Source organism: Oryzias latipes, chromosome 10 (assembly GCF_002234675.1).
Source record: "Oryzias latipes chromosome 10, ASM223467v1".
Lineage (NCBI taxonomy): Eukaryota > Metazoa > Chordata > Actinopteri > Beloniformes > Adrianichthyidae > Oryzias > Oryzias latipes.
The window spans coordinates 12,456,430-12,476,121 of record NC_019868.2 but is presented as its reverse complement, the minus strand read 5'-3'; the positions used below and the strand labels follow the sequence as shown (position 1 = coordinate 12,476,121).

The 19,692-nt window shown below is 40.9% G+C and overlaps 3 protein-coding genes across 8 annotated transcripts; 2 read left to right on the top strand and 1 right to left on the bottom strand.

Moving 5' to 3' along the window:
* Window positions 1-4,428, bottom strand: LOC101174438 (histone acetyltransferase KAT6A-like). 2 transcript variants are annotated; one of them, XM_004073223.4, is made up of 9 exons: window positions 4,254-4,428; window positions 3,499-3,549; window positions 3,247-3,400; window positions 3,054-3,137; window positions 2,820-2,910; window positions 1,748-2,146; window positions 1,540-1,657; window positions 424-1,448; window positions 1-361 (listed from the first exon to the last, which is right to left on the bottom strand). In XM_004073223.4, exons 1-9 carry the CDS (start codon window positions 4,340-4,342, stop codon window positions 267-269), a joined length of 2,106 nt encoding a protein of 701 aa, XP_004073271.1. In that variant the 5' UTR covers window positions 4,343-4,428; the 3' UTR covers window positions 1-266. The 2 variants fall into 2 exon arrangements, with proteins under 2 accessions (XP_004073271.1, XP_011478324.1); XM_011480022.3 differs by having other exon boundaries at window positions 2,820-2,907.
* A 397-nt stretch (window positions 4,429-4,825) lies between these two features.
* On the top strand, window positions 4,826-8,669 carry zdhhc24 (zinc finger DHHC-type containing 24). Its single transcript, XM_023959089.1, has 3 exons — window positions 4,826-5,578; window positions 6,276-6,553; window positions 7,181-8,669. Exons 1-3 carry the CDS (start codon window positions 5,274-5,276, stop codon window positions 7,471-7,473), a joined length of 876 nt encoding a protein of 291 aa, XP_023814857.1. The 5' UTR covers window positions 4,826-5,273; the 3' UTR covers window positions 7,474-8,669.
* A 951-nt stretch (window positions 8,670-9,620) lies between these two features.
* LOC110015742 (pleckstrin homology domain-containing family D member 1) lies at window positions 9,621-18,868 on the top strand. 5 transcript variants are annotated; one of them, XM_020706508.2, is made up of 12 exons: window positions 9,626-9,881; window positions 11,040-11,094; window positions 11,183-11,341; window positions 11,659-11,764; window positions 11,863-11,913; window positions 12,646-12,714; window positions 13,259-13,315; window positions 16,977-17,036; window positions 17,224-17,288; window positions 17,388-17,484; window positions 18,483-18,544; window positions 18,645-18,868. In XM_020706508.2, exons 2-12 carry the CDS (start codon window positions 11,075-11,077, stop codon window positions 18,811-18,813), a joined length of 915 nt encoding a protein of 304 aa, XP_020562167.1. In that variant the 5' UTR covers window positions 9,626-9,881; window positions 11,040-11,074; the 3' UTR covers window positions 18,814-18,868. The 5 variants fall into 5 exon arrangements, with proteins under 5 accessions (XP_023814856.1, XP_020562167.1, XP_020562165.1 ...); XM_020706506.2 differs by having other exon boundaries at window positions 9,627-9,881; window positions 18,480-18,544; XM_020706509.2 differs by having other exon boundaries at window positions 9,631-9,881; window positions 11,662-11,764.
* Window positions 18,869-19,692: the final 824 nt, after the last annotated feature.

Here is a 19,692-nt window from a genome sequence, read left to right as displayed (position 1 = left end):
TACTATTAAAAACAAGTTCTATCATTTATTTTTATATTTCAAGAGCCCTGTTGGCCTTAAATGTGTGTTTAAATACAGCAGCCACAATAAATGTGTTTTCAAAATCTGCACAATTTGTTTTTGGTATTTTTTTTTGTTGTTTTTTTTTGCCACCAAAATTCCCTTTCAGTGTCACGCTGCTGTCCAGAGATTTCCAACATCAAAAGACGTCCTGACTCCTGTCCTGTCTCATCCGTCTGTTCTCATCAGTGAACAGGAGCACAAGTTCAGTCATAAAAGGGATCAAACTCATCCGAGTCTCCCTGGAGCTCGGTCTTCTGTCTGTCCTCCGTCACTTGGAACAGGTCCAGGTGGGAAACATCTGAAAAAGAATGGGAGTGAACATCCGCCACAACCGCACCAGCTTTGACTGCATTCGTTTACCTTTCTGCTTCCTGTCTTGAGGCGCGAGGACATTTTCGACATCGTCCCCATCGCTTGACTCTACGGCGTTAGAAGATCCTGTGTTCTCCTCCTCCTCTTCCTCGGCTGCTGTCTCTGGAATCGTCTGCGCGGAGCTTTGGAGGACGCTTTCTTCAGCTGGCATCACAAGAACCAACTGAATCTTTTTCTCTTTGTAACTTTTATTCTGCGGAGAGATGATGCTGTCATCTGAATCTGTTTTCCCTCCATCCCTCCTGGACTCCTCTTCACTCTTCTTCTCACTACTTTCCATTTCTTCCTCATCTTCATCCTGAGAAGAGGAGGAATCTTTTATCTTTTCATCATCAACCTCCTTGAGTTGGTTTGGTTGCTCTTCATTTAGATCTTTTTCTGCTGCTGTTCCTGCTGCTTCTTCATCTTCCTCCTCTGCTGCTGTTCCTGCTGCTTCTTCATCTTCCTCCTCTGCTGCTGTTCCTGCTGCTTCTTCATCTTCCTCCTCTGCTGCTGTTCCTGCTGCTTCTTCATCTTCCTCCTCTGCTGCTGTTCCTGCTGCTTCTTCATCTTCCTCCTCTGCTGCTGTTCCTGCTTCTTCCTCGGTTGTGGTTTTCATGGAACAGTCATCCTCTTCTACACTCCTGTCCTTCTGACTCTTCTGCCTTTTCTCTTCTTCTCTACTGCTGAGCTTCGTTTGGATTTCTTCTTCTGTGTTCCTTCGCTCACAGCTCTCACTGCCTTGCTGTTCTTCCTCTTCAGATTCCCCTTGTCTGCTCCTCTCTGATTCATCACTGTGGCTTTGTTGTCCCTGTTTTGCTTGAATGGATCCTTTAGTCGAGCTCCCAGATTCCTCCTCAGAATGTCGGTTCCTTTCATTTAGTCTTTCTGACCTCTTCTCTGTCCTTTCCTCTTCGTCAGGTCTTGGTGATGCAGCTATGAGGCCCTCACTTCTCTGTGTTTCTCTGAAGCTCCCTTTAACTGATGAAGGATCTTTTAGGAGTTGGGATTCTGCGACAGAAGCACTGGAAGTCCTGATGATTGTAAATGAATGTAAAGCACAACATTTACTTCTTCGGGCTCTGAAAATGAGCTTTAGAAAAAGAAACATCAAAAGTCTCTTACTCCACTGAGTTTACATCTGAGGAAGATACCTCTACTCTTTTCTTCCTCTTTTCTTTGGTAGACGGAGTGGGACCTCTGCTGCTCCCGCTGCTCTCAGAATTTCTGCTGGAGAGGCGAACTGAAAAACAAGTGCAAGAAAAATATCTACACGCACTTTGAATAAATACTGACGGGAGGCAGCAAGTTTTCTCTAATGAGTTGTCTCTACCTGGTTTAATGTCAAACTCAGGAGACAGCTGACTGTTCCGGCTCCCACCTCTTCTTCTCTTTGAGTTCTCTCCATTCTGGAAGCCTCTTAACTCAGGATGAGGCTCCTCTTTGTATCCATGGGAACCTAGAGAGGTCCCAGCTAGCCAAGGATACCCGTGCTGTGATGGAGGACAAGGCGATGAGGCGAGGGGGTGCACAAGCAAAGGGTGAGAGATGGTGGGCGGAGACAGGAGAGCAGGAGTCTGAGGTGGATTCGATCCTCTGAGAGGAAACATGCTGCTCTGGATCTGAGGATGTGTTAACCAGGAGTATTGCGTAAAGGGATGAGGGCGGCCATCTTGGTTGTTTCTACATTCTGGGGTGGACCAGCCTTGAGGAGCAACAGTTTTCTGTGCATCTGCCAAAAAGGACACAAGTCAAGTGAGCTTGAAGCTCAGTGGACAAAAATGGGATCATCTCAAAGACCCACTCCGATCATCTTTTGTGAAAGTGTTTCCAGTGTTTTTTAAATTATTATTGTGCCATTTTTAGCTAAAATCCAAAAACCTGTGTCGTTTTCTAGGACTTACTTCCTGCAGGGCAGCAGGAGTTCATTAGAAATTCACCTGAGTTGTGGGTGGAATCGTTAGCACGGCGTTAGCCCACCCCTACTTCCCGTCATCCATCTGTTTACATGTTCTCCTGCAAGCTTGCCGCCCCTCACACCCCCAACCTAACATACCGGTGCAACAAAAATGGCGAGCAATGTTGTATCTATGTAGGCGTACAGTTTTGAGCCAGATACCAGCTCAGACGAGGAAAACAAAGATCAGCAGGGCTTCATTTCATGGATTCATCAGCTTGAGGCCTGCTGATTGTATTTTCTACATCACAACTGCAAGCTTTTTCCAACTGCATTTTATCGTCTGCTCCTGATTCACAACGATTTAAATAAAGAAATACTCAGAAATGCAATTTCAAGCTCTATTTTCTTAAAATGTGACCATGATCAGAAAAATGCCATAAGAAGTCGTTAAAAATACAAAAAACCCTATTTTCATCAGAGTGGGTCTTTAACGCAGCAAGCTCACCTTGTGAAGGGAAAGAATCATCTGCTGTGAGGTTTGGAACAGGATATTCTGCCTCCTCCTGGCGTGACTTAAAGTGTTTCTCCACCCTCTGCTGAAGAAACAGAGAACTTTAGGCAGGGTAGATTGACCAATTTATTTCAGTTATGTGTAGAGACAGAACATTTGTTAGAAGTTCTGTTCAAATTCCTATTCTCGGATCTGCATCTGTTTGCCTTTGCACACGCAGGTCTGTACCTCCTTTTGGACAGCCACTGTTTTCTCCTTGAACTGCTGAAGCCAGCGTGGTGCGCTCTCCTCTAGATACCCCTCATACTCCATCTGCAAATGTCAAAGTTGCAAAAATATTCCAAAAAATAATAATCTTCATCAACAATCATGCTTTAATCGGTTTGTTTTCGTCCTGTATGCATGTCATCTGTCTGTGCACCCGTATTGTTTTCATGGCAGCGTTGCAGGCCAGCATCTCATCCAGCGCAGACTGGGCCTCCTCAAACTGCTGCAGCAGCTGCCTGTTGCGCTGCTGAGCTCTGCGCTCCCTTTCCTTCAGCAGCTCCAGGTACTGCTGAAGCTGGATTGCTCTTCTGCAGAAAACATCAACAAAAAGATGCACAAACTGCCAGAAAAAAAGGGGACATTTTTACTCCATAAGCATCCTGTTGCATTTTGTTCTTGCACTTACAGACGTTGTAGACTTGTGGGAGTTGAAAATCCATCCCCAAACAGCACAGACCTGCAGGAACAATGACAGAAGAAAAGCATCACAGCTCATCCTGACGGTTCCGACACCAAATATTAAAAGTAGCAGGTCAGAGTTGAAAACTTAGTGCAGCACCTCTAATTTATGTACATTTGTAATTTTTGTATATTTGTAATGACAAAATAAGGACAATAAATGGGAAATAATTTAAACAGATTGTCTTTGCATTTCAGCAAAATATGTGTGATATAAATCTTTTTTGGAAGATAAAAAACACTCTTGAGAGGACAGCATGTTGCTATTTGTTTTTCTTTGTTTATTTTTGCTTTTTTTTTGACCTAGCAAATCTCCAGGCAAAATCTTTAAGCAAACTGAAAATAAATCCAAATCCTTTTCACTGGAAATGGGCTTAGTGGTAACGTTGGTGTAAAATAAATTGCAGAATTGTTAAAGGTTTGAACTACAATAATAAACAATGGCGTAACTCCAGAAAAACATTTTTTAAAATAAAGTTACTTCAAATTTTATTAAAACAAACAACAGAATTGATTCTAATTCGTTGCCATTTGATTTCTTTGAAACAAAAACATCTATAAATGCAACTTTAGATTCTAATCTCATCAAATAATTTTACTTCACAAAAGCAATTTTGAAATTATTCCCACTCTGCCTTATATCAAAAGAACCCCTTTATAGTTGTAATTCCTCACAGCCGTGAAACGCTTAAACAGTCTTACCTCTTTCCAAAGTGTTTCTTCTGTTTCAGAAATATGTTTTGTTCAGTCAAATGCCCAGAAGACTTCAGTTTCTCTGTCGGTGTAGCCATGACTGCCAGCTTTCATTAGATGCAGAGATTATCAGGGATTAAGAGCTGTGCTTTGAGGGGGAGGGACTGCTGCAAGCTTTCACCCAATGAATGGTAATGGCATAGTTATGGGATATAATAACTGTCGGAAAATTGTATTACATTAAAAATAAAACAAACACAAAAAATGTAATTTTTTTAATGTTATAAAACCTTCTTTATGACTGTATTTTATTTCAACAAATATGAAAAGAATGTCTTTTTTTGTCTGGTATTTACAAGACAAGACTAAAGAAAGACTAAAATCGTAAATCAATTTCAATCTGAAATAAAATAGTTTGGGCCGTTTAAAAAGGTTATGATGAAGGACAAAGCCTCAAAATTAAAATATTTTTGTATTTAAATATCTATATTGTAATTAAAACTTATTCAAAATCACGATGGAGTATTGGAGTAAACATGAAAAAATTATTTTACAAGAATAAAGTGGTCTCAAAAAAGTCATAAAAATTTATATAAATGATAGAATATCTATTTATGGCAGTAAAAAAAACAACGAAATTATTGTCACGAAATAAATGATGATGCGGAATTATTATCATGTTCTCCTGTTTAACCCCGAGTGAAATATGACGTTGCACCAAGGAGCAGCCGTGATTTGGGTTCGGCAGTATCGTATTTCCTGACTGAGAAAAGTGGATTTTAGAAGATTTGCGCGTGTCGAATTAAACTTTTCCACCTTTTCGAATATTCCGATACTTGTATACGTCACTAATAATTTCGTACTTTTTATTTTAGGTCACGCTTGGTGTTAAAAGATTGAAATGTTACAAACTTACTAATGAAAGCTAACCACCGTCACAAATAGTCAACTCTGGGAACTGAAAACGCGCCCCGGTTGAAGTTCAAGTAACTTGTTCAAATCGAACAGACTTGAGAAAGCCCGAAAAAGATGACGAGTTTACGCAGCAAGGTGTTATGCCAAGCCGAGAGGATATGTAACCACCTCCCCGTCTTCCTCAACACCTTCCTGGTTTTCTCCATCACCGGGGAGGTGAGTTACCTGGTGCTGGTGGAGGCTCCGCTGGAGGCTGAGCAGCAGAAGTCTGAATGGTCCGGCTGGTGGAAGGCAGTTCACCTGCTGAGCCAGTACTTCATGCTGGCGAACATCTGCTGGAACGCGCTCCTCTTCGTCAAAACCAACCCCAGCATCAAAGGAGTGTTTCTGGGTGGAGATGGTCTGGGTCAGGGATGGAGGTAAGCAGGAAGTCCGTGTGTCGTTCTGGCTGTTTTGGAGACTTCCGCGATCGAGTTAGGTTAGGATAATATTTACTTTATGTCACAACCAATCAAAATATAACTTTGTTGTTTACATTTTGGGATAATAATTTTGTTGTAGGTAAAGGAGGAACTTAAAATAAAATTAGCTCCTAACTCATGTTAGTCATTTTAGGTTTGTGCTTCAGAATCAGAATTTAACCCTCAGAAGTCCCTTTCTGATCATTTTTTACTTATCTATAATAATTTATAGGGGTTAAACGCTCCATTCTGATTAATCCATTTGTAGAAAAATAGATCCATGTAGGTTTTTATTTTCCTCGTCTGCCCCACCCCCCCAAAAAACACCACACACACACAACACACAATTTCAGATGAACTCTTGAACTTCAGAAACGATGTCCTATAAAAGGATGCAGGTTCATTTTATTTTGGCTTAAAACTCCATATTCATTAAAAGAGCATTGGGAACGCTCTTAGAGTAGATGAGCACATGATAAAACTGGACTTCTTCGTTTTTTAATGAGCTCCAAACCCAAGCTGACCTGACAGCGCATGTCAATCAATAAGTGTTGATGTAAATTAACATCATAAACTATATCATGTCAAGATCATTTGATACAAACTATTTTTTCATCATCAGCTTCAATGACCTTTTCTCCTCCTTGTCATGCAGGTACTGTTATACCTGTGAGACGCACACTCCTCCACGGTGCTCCCACTGCTTTGACTGTAAAGTGTGCGTCCTGCGGCGGGATCACCACTGCGTTTTCTTCGGTCAGTGTGTGGGATTCCGCAATTACCGCTACTTCCTGAGCTGCCTGCTGTTCATGTGGTCGGGGCTGTTGTACGCCGTGGTGATGAATGCGGAGGTCTTCATGGTCATACTGAAGGAGGGCGTCACCCTGCACAGCATCTTGCTGCTGCTTGTTCCTTGGATCATGCTTGTATCAGGTATGAGTTTACGTCTGAAGTTACGTACACGCCATGCAGTTGACGTACCTTCTCTCGTTTTACCCACGGTGTTCACACTGAGCGAGCAGGGGGGGGGCTTCTTCTTCTAGTTTTTCATCTACAGTTGGAAGAGGTTTGGAGGAAAATGTGAAAGCGGCGCAAATCTTGTGAATCTGGATCCTGTCTTTCTCTTTTGGGGCTCTGTCCCGATACATGAAAGAGTTGCTGTCCAGCCGGACACAAAGCGCAGTGAAAATTGATCCTTCATGATCAATTTTCAAATAGTTGGCACTTCGGTGAATTATAGGGGATGCCATTCCTGCGTCACTACCAAATCTGAGTCCCTCTTTGGTCAAAGTTCATCCCGGATTCATTAGCGTTTAGTGGTTCGCGCAATTTTGAATGTAGAGCCCGAAAATGATTGTAGAAACCTGCGTGGCTAAGCGTGAATATGAGTGTTTTTGATCACGGAACCCTGAAACGCGCATTTACGCCATTTACATGGACTTTTCATCAGGACTGGCCGCTTGAATGCGCGTTGTTGAGGGCGGTTTGAACGTAGTTTTATTATTAAGTGTATTCCAAAATGAAGTTTTAATCTAAATGTTCCTTTTTCTTTATTTGTAGGTCAAGTGTCAGCACGTGCCTTTGCCTTCGCCTTCATCGCTGACACATGCGTGGTCGGGTTCCTGCTGGTCTCCGCCTTCTTTTTCTTCCATCTCATCCTGTTATGTCGAGGTCAGACCACTAGGGAGTGGTACTCGTCCCGACGCCCTTACAGCCTCGGACTCCTGGGAAACCTGCGTCACACGCTGGGCCTCCGCTGGCACCTCTGCTGGCTCTGCCCCCTCATCCCATCCCCCATGCCCGGTGACGGGATACACTTCCAAGTCACAGGGTCACTGGAACCGACCCGGTAACAGATGGGGATCAAAAGAGTCCACAATGAAATGGTGCTGGTTAATATTATCCTGATCAGGAGCAGGGAAAAAGGCCTAATCTAATCAGAAGGTAGCTTGGGATGGATTGAAGCTGAGAACTATGTGACTGTTTTAGATAATAGGGGTGGTAAACTTCAGACTTCTGCAGAGTTTGGCTGCGTTGGGACAGAATAAAAGCTCTTATTCTGAAGGTGCACTGATTTAACCTGAGGTATTCCACACTGACTGAGACTGACGCTGTAATCAACACTGATCTACTGAAACTCTTAATAGTGAAAAATGAAAATGTGTTTGCAACACAACACTGGAAAAAAGGAATGTTTTAAATGAAACGTAAGCCAAACACATAATAAATATTATAAAATAAGCATCAGAATTGTCTGACTCATTTAGTGGATCGTTAAGTATTTTCAGTCAGTTTGTGTTTTTATCTGCCTAAATCTGAATCGCATGCAGGATCTGTTTACACTCGCCCTGGTTAAAGTCATCAACCGCTTCTTATTTGCTTTTTTGCACAATCAGAAAGGTTCAAACTTCTTTGTATTTACTCTTTTGCAGTCATATGTGTGTGTTTTTTTTAATTCCTCATTCATCGTAGTGTTAATTAAACACTGAGGGGACAGCTGTAGCTTTTTCAGTGATGTCTTAAAGGCCACGGAGCAGCAGACCTGAAACCTAAACCCACAAGTACTAGATGTTGCCAAACATGCTGCAGTTCACTGACAATTTAAATTCATCCTTTTGAAAACAGACATGAAAATGTCTACATGCGACATTTGTCAAGTGCTTTTTTTCATGCTTCATATTCTCTTTCAAGCCTGCCCTGCCTCACTGTGCATTCTCCATTATGCTCTGCATTCAAATGTCTACTTTTGGGCAATTTTCCTGTGTTACTTCGAACCCCCCCCCCCCCCCCCCCCCCTTTGCCTTAAAATGTTGTTTCACATTTCTGCTGGAAAAAGGTTCTTGTTTACTCATTTATGTTAAAGCCAAAAATTGTTTTTTTGTGTTGGTAATTGTTTCACTAAAGATGTTGACTTTTTGTGTTTGCTTTTTCCATTTGAAAGGGATTATTAAAGTGTGTGAAGGGATATTCCACATTGTTGTTTTTTATATTTCCAATTGTGTATTTGCACTGGTGTACTCTAAAAATAAACTTGGGTTTGAAAACTTTTCTATGTTCTCAGGATTTACTGGATTACAAACAAGTTATTCAAATGATTATTTACAGTGTGTTTTACTTTCAAACTCATAAATCACATGTGTGAAATAATAAATACTGCAACTGTTTTAATATAATTTTCTTTAAAAATACTGTTTAATATGCGACATGACTCCTCCTGTATCATTTTAAAGTTCATCTATTTTCATACACCTGCAGAAATAGATCTTCATCTACAGTGGCTAAAGTACCATGTAGTATTTTATTTTTATATGAAGGCTTTATAGTTACATAATTATTGTAACATTTTTTTAAGTTTTGGTAAAAAATTAGAGCACCTATTGCACAACAGAAGGACTGATTCTCAGTTTTAAGTAGTTAAGTCCATAAATGTGAAAACATGTAATGTCTTTTCCAGAGGCCTCAGAAAGGCTGAAACAAAAATGCTACAAAATAAAAGCTGGTTAAAATGACTGGCCAACAACAGTAGGACAAACAACTGTTGACTGGTAATAAATATAAATTAATATTTATAAGGACCCCAAAAATGAAAGGAAAGTGTTTGGGTCTCTGAAGCCTCTGAGTGAAAACCAGTTTAAAAAGTCTAAAAGGACTTAAGAAGCGCACATTTTAGTTTATTTATTTACAAATCTGTTCGTAGCTCATGAACTCGTAGATTTAAATAAAAACATTTTCAACCATAGATGATGTAAAACGTGAGTTATTGAACATTTAGGTATTTTAAGTAAATAATTGCAAAAGATTCAGTGGTACACTATATTTAATCACTCCAAATAGTAACTTATTATAATAATTCATTATAATTTAATGAATTACTCCCAACTTGATCATTTGACATGTTATGTTTAAAAAAACAGTAAAGTATTTCCCTAAACCTTTCCTGTTGCTTTCAAAATAAATTCAGGGTAGTTATGGGAAGCAGACAAATTTTATACATTTCATAGTTATATTATCTGTTTTAATTCATTTATTTAATTTTTCCAATTCTAGTGTAGGCGACACTAAATATGACTATGTCGAGAGAAATATTCAAACAGCCTTGGTCTTTTCCGTCAAAGTATGAAATGAACCATACAGTTTATTGTTTACTTTAAAAAATAAAAGTTCCGTTTATGAAGTCACCAACTAGGAGTTCTTGTAGCTGCCAAGGTTATCAGAACGGTTTTTAAGAGCACTTACACCTGACCGGAGACATTTATTACAGGTAAGAAATTTGTTTTTCTGGGTTTTAGTTATTTAAAATCGCGTAAACTGAACATAATTAACCTACTTTTACAGCCAGAACAGAAATTTATGACATAATGAAGCTAATGGAACCGTAATGGACGTTAGCGGCTAGCATGTTACGGCGTTTGCGTAGCATTTTAGTTCCGTCCGATTCCTTAAAAAAAATATTATTTTTTTCATATTTTTTTCAGCTTTAGTCAATTAAATGTAAAAATGTACAATTTAAATGTATTTTTAGTGTTCAAATATAATTGCGCGAAATTGACACGACATAAATTCCCGCTGCTTAGATTTATTTTTGGTTCCCTCCATCGCTTTCCCACCGTTTTGTCTTTGCCGACATTTTAATACTTCTCTACTCAGTAGAAATATTATTTTATTATTTTGTGTGTTTGTGTGTGTATTCTCGAAATATGTCTCCTCGAAAGCTAAAAACCCTACATAATGCTCAGAAGGAGTATAATGCATGCAAGTTAAAAATTATTGAAGAAAAAAAAAGGCAAATACAAAACCACAGCAGAACTTTTCACTATTTGATTTTGCTCGTAACATTGTAACTACCCACAGTTAAGGATTTTGGCTTATTACTTTATTATTAGTGTTTTTTACTAATAATAATTTAAATGATCTACATGATCTGCCATATATAAGAATGTGGGAATAATACTAGGTGAATTATAATACCAAGCTGTTGTATACTGTAAATTATATTTATTACAATAAACTCTTACTGTTTTTACTATTTTAGGTCAATGTTTTAAAAAAATAATAATAAAGATTTTAATATTTAAATGTATTGAGGCCTTTACTATCTTCATTGTCATCCCAATATCAACCAATTGCAAAAGACGGTGTAAATTGCAATAAATGGTTCCCTTAAATGTTTATACACAAGCTAAAACAGTCTCATTGCAGCTTGAAGTATTTAACAAATTCAGTGGGGCCTTTTATGCCTTTGACCAATCAGATGTTTTTGTTTTTTGTTGATTTATCAAAAGTCATATCGTCATTGCGATATTGGTTGCTAATATCGCACGTTTTTCTCATATCGGCCGGCCCTAATATTGAGATATAAATGTATTTTTCAACTGCTCATCCTTGACATTTAGTCAGTTTGTCACTTCCTGGATTTCAGGAGCCCAGAGCACTGAGGACAAGTGCGCCAGCGGGATGGATGTCACAGGAGAAATGTGAGTCCCGCTAAGAGAGCACAAAGCACAGGACAACATCGAAGCAAAAAACTGCCATGCTGATCAGTCTCTTTGTATGAGTTTGCAGATCTCAAAACGAGATGCTGGAGAAAATTGCTGAATTGGATCACAGTCAATCTCAGCTGAGGGACAGCAATGTTAGGATGATGCACTTGCTGGACGCCGCAGACGATGAGATAGTACTGCTGCGCTCGGACAACGCCACGCTCAGAAAACAGCTTGAAGCGTAGGCCGTCCTGTTTTGTTGGCATTCAGTGTGAAATGAGTGTTAGAACATTGCCTTCCCAATACAAGCAAAATGCTTTTCTGATAGTCTTTGGTGTCAGATTTGTACATTTTTCTCTGAAAGCTCAAACTTTGTTACGTTTAAATCACTAGTTATGAGAAATCAGTTTTTCATAACCTAACAAAATTGGTTTTAGATTAGAAATTCAATATGGAAATCAGTATTTCTTTGTTCCAAACTTGTAAATGGAAATTGACTAGAATGCATTTTGCCAGAATTGCATAGCTACAGCTGTTGGAAATGTGTTCGTGTGTCAGCAGCTTGAAGAATGTCATCAGTGAAGTGCCGCAGGTTGAAGTGGAGCCCTGCATGTTCTCCACGGCTGATGTCAACAGCTGCAGTGAAAAAAAGGTCCATGATCTGGTGCGTCATCAGAGATGTGGATCGTCTTTGCCAGGGATGCTCGGACCAAAACCAAGTAAAAGTGTTGAGAAAACCCTTTGATTATTGTTGTTTTGCAGGAGAAGGAAGCCAGCGATTTAAAGCAACAAAATAAGGAACTAACTGAACAGGTAGTTTTAAGTTGAGACGTCTAAATAACTCAAACGAGTGTGAAGCTATGTTCCCAGTGGGCATTTGACACAAGTTCAAGAACGCAATAAATACGGGTTCTTGAGTGCATGTTTAGCCCATGGTGTTCACACTGGTCAAGTAGGGAGGGACTTCTTCTTTGTATTCTTTTTCTACTGTGTATTAGCGCATGTCCACCACCTCAGGAAGAGGCTTGGTGCAAAGTGTTGAAAAGATGCAAAACTCGTGAATCTTGCTCAGGGTTTTTTTTCCCACAGCTTTATTCTGATAAAAGAAAGACTTGATGAATTCTGGCTGGACACAAACCGCAATGATTAATTTATCCTTCATAACTAATGTTCATACGGTTGGTCACTCCCATGAATTAACAGGGATTTCATCCATACGTCTCTACATAACCCAACTCCCTGATTGGTCAAAGTTTGACTTGGTTTAACTTCCAATGGCTAACAATGTTTCCCTTCCAGTGTGTGCTCAATTGCAGCCCGTTTTGTACGTAGAGCCTAAAAACGCTGGTAGAAACTCGATAGCGTCTCGTGTATTTACTCTGAAGCTCTGTGTGATCAGAGCTTCAGATGATTCGTAAAATCAGGGCAGTTATTGGAGCTGGAATGGCAGGATTGGCTTGGATAAAGTGAACTCTAATCACACTTGGCAGATACTTGAAGAGTGTTTGGAAATTGTTAAACTTCATGTCAAGTGTGTGTTTTCAGCTTAAAGACATCACAGAGGAAAGAGACCAAAACAAGACGTCTTTGGGCAGAATGGGAGCAGCCTTCGAGGTAACTAACTCGCTTTTGCAATAGATCAAACGATGACCGGAGTGGGACTCTAACTACTTACAAATGATTTGATATTTTTAAACATTCTTTATGGATTATGGGACAATATGAAATGGCAAGCTGATTATGTCTTGTGTTTACGTTTTAATCCATTTACAGCTGTAGGTGTCCAGCTCCCTTACAGTTTTGTTTGTCATGCAGTGGATCCGGATGATATGCCTTAGATAAGGCAGACATACCCAGAAAACAAATAAGACAGTAGCTCCAAAGGACGGGAATTTAACACCTCTGGTCCACACAGACAATTGATTTTTCTGTGCGTTTGTTAAATGATGCTATTTTGTAACACAAAAAGCACAGACGTGTTGTCTTGTATTTCAATAGAGTATATCTACTTTTAGTTTCTTTTTGGAAAATCTGATTTAAACTCACATCAGGACCAGATAGTCTCAGTTTTTCCTGTAGGTGCTTCAACTTTGTCTGCTTTGAAATAGCTGTGGAGCTACAGCCAGCCCCTGATTGGTGATGTCATGTGTTTCTACAGCGTGGAATGGAGGAGGCTCAGTTAGAGCTCCAGCAAAAGGACGAGCTCATTCACCAGGTAGCAGCAGGAAGATCATCAGGACTCAGCGTGGAGGAAGGAGTCAGGATTGTTGGGGCCTCTCCCTCTGGGTCGGCTGCAGTTCAGCCGCTGCAGCTCTAGATGGGGACCTGCATGACCTGGTCCCCACCTCTGAGGCTGCATTTGGCTGGCTATGGAGCTATTCACAGAGAGGGAGGTCCCAAATATGAGCCCTTCCAACAAGAAACCTTTTGCTTTCATGCTCAGCCTATTTCTATTGTCTATTCCCATAAGTTTAAGTTTTAATCTAGCCACAGGGGTTGCAAGCCAGTAACTTCTGTGCCGGTCCCAAGCCCGGATAAATAGAGAGGGTTGCGTCAGGAAGGGCATCCGGCGTAAAAAATTGCCAAAATAACCATGCGAATCATCCACAACACTTTACACATACCGGATCGGTCGAGGCCCGGGTTAACAACGACCGCCACCGATGCTGTTAACCTACAGGGTGTCGGTGGAAATTTGACTACTGTTGGTCGAAGAAAGAGGGGAGGCAGAAGGGTCCGTTGCCAGAGAGAGAAGGGAAAAGGCAGGAACATAGGTTTGAGAATAGGGACTCTTAACGTTGGCACAATGACAGGGAAAGGCAGAGAGCTGGCAGACATGATGGAGAGAAGGAAGGTAGATGTACTGTGTGTGCAGGAGACAAGGTGGAAGGGCAGCAAGGCACGTAGTATTGGAGGAGGATACAAACTTTTCTATCATGGTGTTGATAGGAAGAGAAACGGGGTAGGAGTGATTCTGAAGGGGGAGTTTGTAAACAGTGTTCTAGAGGTGAAAAGAGTCTCAGACAGGATGATGAGCCTAAAGTTAGAAATTGAAGGGGTGATGGTGAATGTAGTCAGTGGGTATGCGCCACAGGTTGGCTGTGAGTTAGAAGTGAAGGAGAGATTCTGGAGTGAGTTGGATGAGGTCATAGAGAGTTTTCCCAGAGGAGAGAGAGTTGTTATTGGAGCAGACTTTAATGGGCATGTTGGTGAGGGCAACAGAGGTGATGAGGAGGTGATGGGCCGGTTTGGTGTGAAGGAAAGGAATCTGGAGGGACAGATGGTGGTGGACTTTGCGAAGAGGATGGAAATGGCTGTAGTCAACACTTACTTCCAGAAGAGAGAGGAACATAGAGTGACATACAGAAGTGGAGGTAGGAGTACTCAGGTGGACTACATCCTATGTAGACGAGGTCATTTGAGAGAGGTTAATGACTGCAAAGTGGTGGTAGGAGAGAGTGTAGCCAGACAGCACCGCATGGTGGTGTGTAAGATGACTCTGGAGGTCAGGAAGAAGAAGATAGGGAAAACAGAAAAGAAGACCAAGTGGTGGAAGCTACAGAATGAAGAAACTTGTGAGGAATTTAGGCAGAAGTTGAGGCAGGTCCTGGGTGGTCAGGATGAACTTCCAGATGACTGGGAAACTACAGCAGAGATTATCAGGGAAACAGGTAGGAAGGTGCTAGGTGTGTCATCTGGAAAGAGGAAAGACGGTAAAGAAACTTGGTGGTGGAATGAGGAAGTACAGGAATGCGTCCAGAGGAAGAGGTTGGCTAAAAGGAAGTGGGATGTAGAAAGGACTGAGGAAGGTAGACAGGAGTACAAGGAAGCGCAGCGTAGAGTGAAGAGAGAGGTGGCAAAGGCCAAACAGAAAGCTTACGATGAGCTTTATGACAGGTTAGACACAAAGGAAGGAGAGAAGGACTTGTACAGGCTAGCCAGACAGAGAGACAGAGATGGGAAGGACGTGCAACAGATAAGGGCGATTAAGGACAGAGATGGAAAGGTGCTAACAACCCAAGAGAGTGTACAGAAAAGATGGAAGGAGTATTTTGAGGAGCTGATGAACGAGGAAAATGACAGGGAAAGAAGGGAGGAAGATGTGGTTGTTGTGGAGCAGGAAGTAGCAGAGATTGGAAAGGATGAGGTTAGGAAGGCTCTGAAAAGGATGAAGAGCGGAAAGGCCGTTGGTCCTGATGACGTACCTGTGGAGGTATGGAAGTGCTTAGGAGAGACAGCAGTGGAATTCCTAACAAGGTTGTTCAATAGGATTTTAGAGAGTGAGAAGATGCCTGAGGAATGGAGGAGAAGCGTTCTGGTCCCGATCTTTAAGAACAAGGGTGACATGCAGAACTGCAGCAACTATAGAGGAATAAAGTTGATGAGCCACACAATGAAGCTGTGGGAAAGAGTAGTGGAAGCCAGGCTTAGGAAGAAGGTGGAGATTTGTGAGCAGCAGTATGGTTTCATGCCCCGTAAGAGCACCACTGATGCCATTTTTGCTTTGAGAATGGTGATGGAAAAGTACAGAGAAGGTCAGAAGGAGCTGCATTGTGTGTTCGTAGATTTAGAGAAGGCGTATGACAGGGTGCCGAGGGAGGAGCTGTGGTACTGTATGAGGTCGTCTGGAGTGGCAGAGAAGTATGTCAGAGTAGTTCAGGACATGTATGAGAGAAGTATGACGGTGGTGAGATGTGCTGTAGGTCAGACAGAGGAGTTCAAGGTGGAGGTGGGACTACACCAAGGGTCAGCTTTGAGTCCTTTTTTGTTTGCTATGCTGATAGACAGGCTGACAGACGAGGTAAGACAGGAATCTCCCTGGACAATGATGTTTGCGGATGACATTGTAATTTGCAGTGAGAGTAGAGAGCAGGTGGAGGAACAGCTAGAGAGGTGGAGGTTTGCTCTGGAAAGAAGAGGTATGAAGGTCAGTCGTAGTAAGACAGAATACATGTGTCTGAACGAGAGGGATCAAGGTAGAAGCGTTAGGTTACAGGGGACTGAGGTGAAGAAGGTGCAGGAGTTTAAGTACTTGGGGTCAACAGTTCAGTGTGATGGGGATTGTGGAAAAGAGGTGAAGAGGCGTGTGCAGGCAGGTTGGAGCGGTTGGAGGAAAGTGTCAGGAGTGTTGTGTGACAGAAGAGTGCCAGCAAGACTCAAAGGAAAGGTGTACAAGACAGTGGTGAGACCAGCTCTGCTCTATGGGTTAGAGACGGTAGCAGTGAGACAGAGACAAGAGGCCGAGATGGAGGTAGCGGAGATGAAGATGTTGAGGTTCTCCTTAGGAGTGACCAGGTTAGACAGGATAAGGAACGAGTACATCAGAGGGACGGCTCACGTTGCCTGTGTTAGCGACAAAGTCAGAGAAGCCAGACTGAGATGGTTTGGACATGTTCAGAGGAGGGATAGTGGATATATTGGTAGAAGGATGTTGGAGATGGAGCTGCCTGGCCGGAGGGCAAGAGGACGGCCAAAGAGGAGATATATGGATGTCTTAACAGAGGACATGAAGTTGGCTAACGTTAGGGTAGAAGATGTTCATGATAGAGTGAGGTGGAAAAGGATGATTCGCTGTGGCGACCCCTGATGGGAAAAGCCGAAAGAGAAAGAAGATTCCCATAAGTTTAAGTGGTGAGGTGTGAAAGGGGTGGGGGGTTGTGTTTAGGTCTGGGGAGGGGGCTCAATTATAATTTTCGTGCTTGTTTTAACATTATTTATATTGTTTTGTTTTAATGTAAAGCACTTTGTGTTGTGTTTTTATAGGAAAAGTGCTATATAAATCAAATTTGATTTGATTTGATTGTCCCAGCACTTTAGATTGTTTGGTCTGTGAGATCAACCAGGACTTTTGCTGAAATCTTTTCTTTTTCTGACAGAAAGAGCTGCAGTTAAAGCATCTGAGTGAAACTATGGAGGAGTATTGTGACATCATAAAGGTAACCAGAGCGAGGAGACCATATTTCTACAACTAGAAAGGTTGCCTTTAAATGATGATTAACTGATTTGAATTGATGACTAAATTGAAGTGACTAAATTGGGGATTTATTTTTTCTGTAGTTGAACTCTACCAGGATTTTACTGTTATTTTCTTTTTAATCTCCTTCAACTTTTTCTGTTTTCTAGGATCTCAGGCTGACGAAGCAACAACTCACGGAGCAGCTGGAGGAGAGACGGGAGGAGGCTTCGCTGTAACCCAAACACACACACACACACACACACACTCGTCCTCTATGGACAATTCCCATAGAATGTCTCCACTATTTACAACTGCTTGTCTTCATTACCAGTGTGATGGAGTGCATGAGAGCAGAGGAAGGATCCCCCTCTCCTCAACTCTCCATTGCAGAGGAGATTCTGCTAGCTTCACCATGTGAAGTAACTCCTGTATGACCACTCACTAAACATGCAGACAGTTTGCATAAACACACATGATGTTGTTTTACACAATCGTTCCAGAATTTAACTTCAGCTAATTCCTCTGAAATGAGGCTTAAGGCAGAGCTACAAACCGTAGACATAGATTATGGATGTGAAGGATACAGATACACATCAAAACATCCAGCTGGTTATGAGAGTAACAGCACAGGGATCCTGCAGGATTATAAAAAAAGTCTTAAAAAATCTTAAATTTCAATATTGCTGTGTGAAACTTCTCTGTTTCACATATCTCGTCAAAAATGTGATTTTTTTTTTTTCACCCACAAATGTTTTAATCAAACAATGTAAATAAAAACACAGGCAGAACCGATTGCTATGCAACCAATACGCTGGATGCTCAACAAATAAGAAGGCATGCAGCCATAGTTCAGATCATGAGAAAATGTCAATGGAACATGGCGTGGATGAATAAAGCTGTCCTGCCAGCTGATAACACGTGGTGCAAACAGAAAGACGTCCAATCAGGAGCTTGCTTCTACCAGGTCAGGTCATTTACAACCGGTTGAAGGTGAACCAAAGAGAGGGATGTGTGCACTAAACATGTGACAATCTTGCTTTTTCACAGCACAATACCCCAATACATTCATTATTTTACCACAATAAACAGTCTAAAAACCCAAAATGTCAGGTTTTAAATATGTTATATGTTAGACATTTTGTTTTTCATGCTTAAAATAAAAAGTGCCACCAAGAAAAAAAGAAGAGTTTCTCTGTTAAAAGGTATTCTAATTTTTAGTTTTAATGCCAAATTAATCATAAGTATCTAGATTATATCTCAGCTAAAAGAATTGGACTGTATCCCATCACCATAAAGTTGTTTGAGTCTTTTATGCATGGATAGGTGGAACATGTCTCGACATGCGTATAGAATCATGGGAGAATCATGTGAGGGGAAAAATACACAGCCTTGAATTCCAGTGAGATGTTTTGTTTTTTGGTAGCAGGAGCCTGAATTTGAGAAGAATCAGGAAGAAGAAGCGCCAGCAACCAAGACAAGTACTGTAAAGTACGTTTCATATGGTGAACAGACGCAGTACTTTGCTGTTAGATTGGTATTGATGATATATATCAACTTTTGTTCTTTGTTTCTTTACGCCTCTCCTCAGATTTGTTATTTTCTGGACGACCGCACAGAAAACAAGGAGCGTTCTGATCAACATCTGCTGTCTTTTTGTTTTTGCCGTCATCCTTATAGTCTGCTGTTTGCTCTTCACCTGCGTTCGGCCGCTGATGCCCTTCATTGCTTTGAGCTACACAGCTCCGCCTCCTGTTTGAGCTTTGACCAACATCTGCTGCAAAAAAAAACTACAAGTAAAAATGTCAAGTTGGATTCTGACTCGTTTTTCCAGTCTAAATAAAAACAGGAGTGGGAAATATCTGTGTTTAACAACATTACAAATCAAAAGAATAAACAAATAAGTGAAGATTGAAACCCAAAAAAATTTAAATGCTGCAGAAAATGGTACGAGTGTGTGAAACATAAATATATTGGATTTTGCACATGTGTATGAGTTTGCATGTTTTCTTTGTGCATGCATGGATTTTCTTTGGGCACTCCCATTTCCTCATGTTCCCAACCCATTCATTGAGTTGAGAAAATGAATGAATGGATTTTGCTCATTTTTACTTAAAACTTATTAGAATACTTTATTAATGCCATTTTTTTCTACACATTTTTGCTTATTGGCCTGCGGTAAACAGATCATTCAGACGCAAATGCTGCAAATCAAACCCTAAAAAAGGAGAATAAAATATGTGCAGAACTATAAATAAGCTTGAGTTTGAACCCTGTAAACCTCACTACATCAAAGACTTGACAGAAAAATCAAAGCCCATTCTTTGCCTACTGTCTCAAATGTGATCCACACATTTTTTTAACATGGTGGGATTTGTTCTAAACAATTAATTACTGTATCACCAAAATTTTCATTCTTTCAATAGAACAAGAAGTCTTTGAAAACGAATAATAGTTGTTAAAGGTATTCCCTCATACCAAAACCTTTGTCTGCTGCCTCTAGTGGAAAGAAGATAAACTACAGGGCAGAAAACACGGACCAAATGATATACAGTGAGTTTTCATGGAAAGTTTGGATTGTTCTAATGAGACAGGGGTCTCAGAAATGACAGTATCAAATTGGATAGAATGGTTAAATA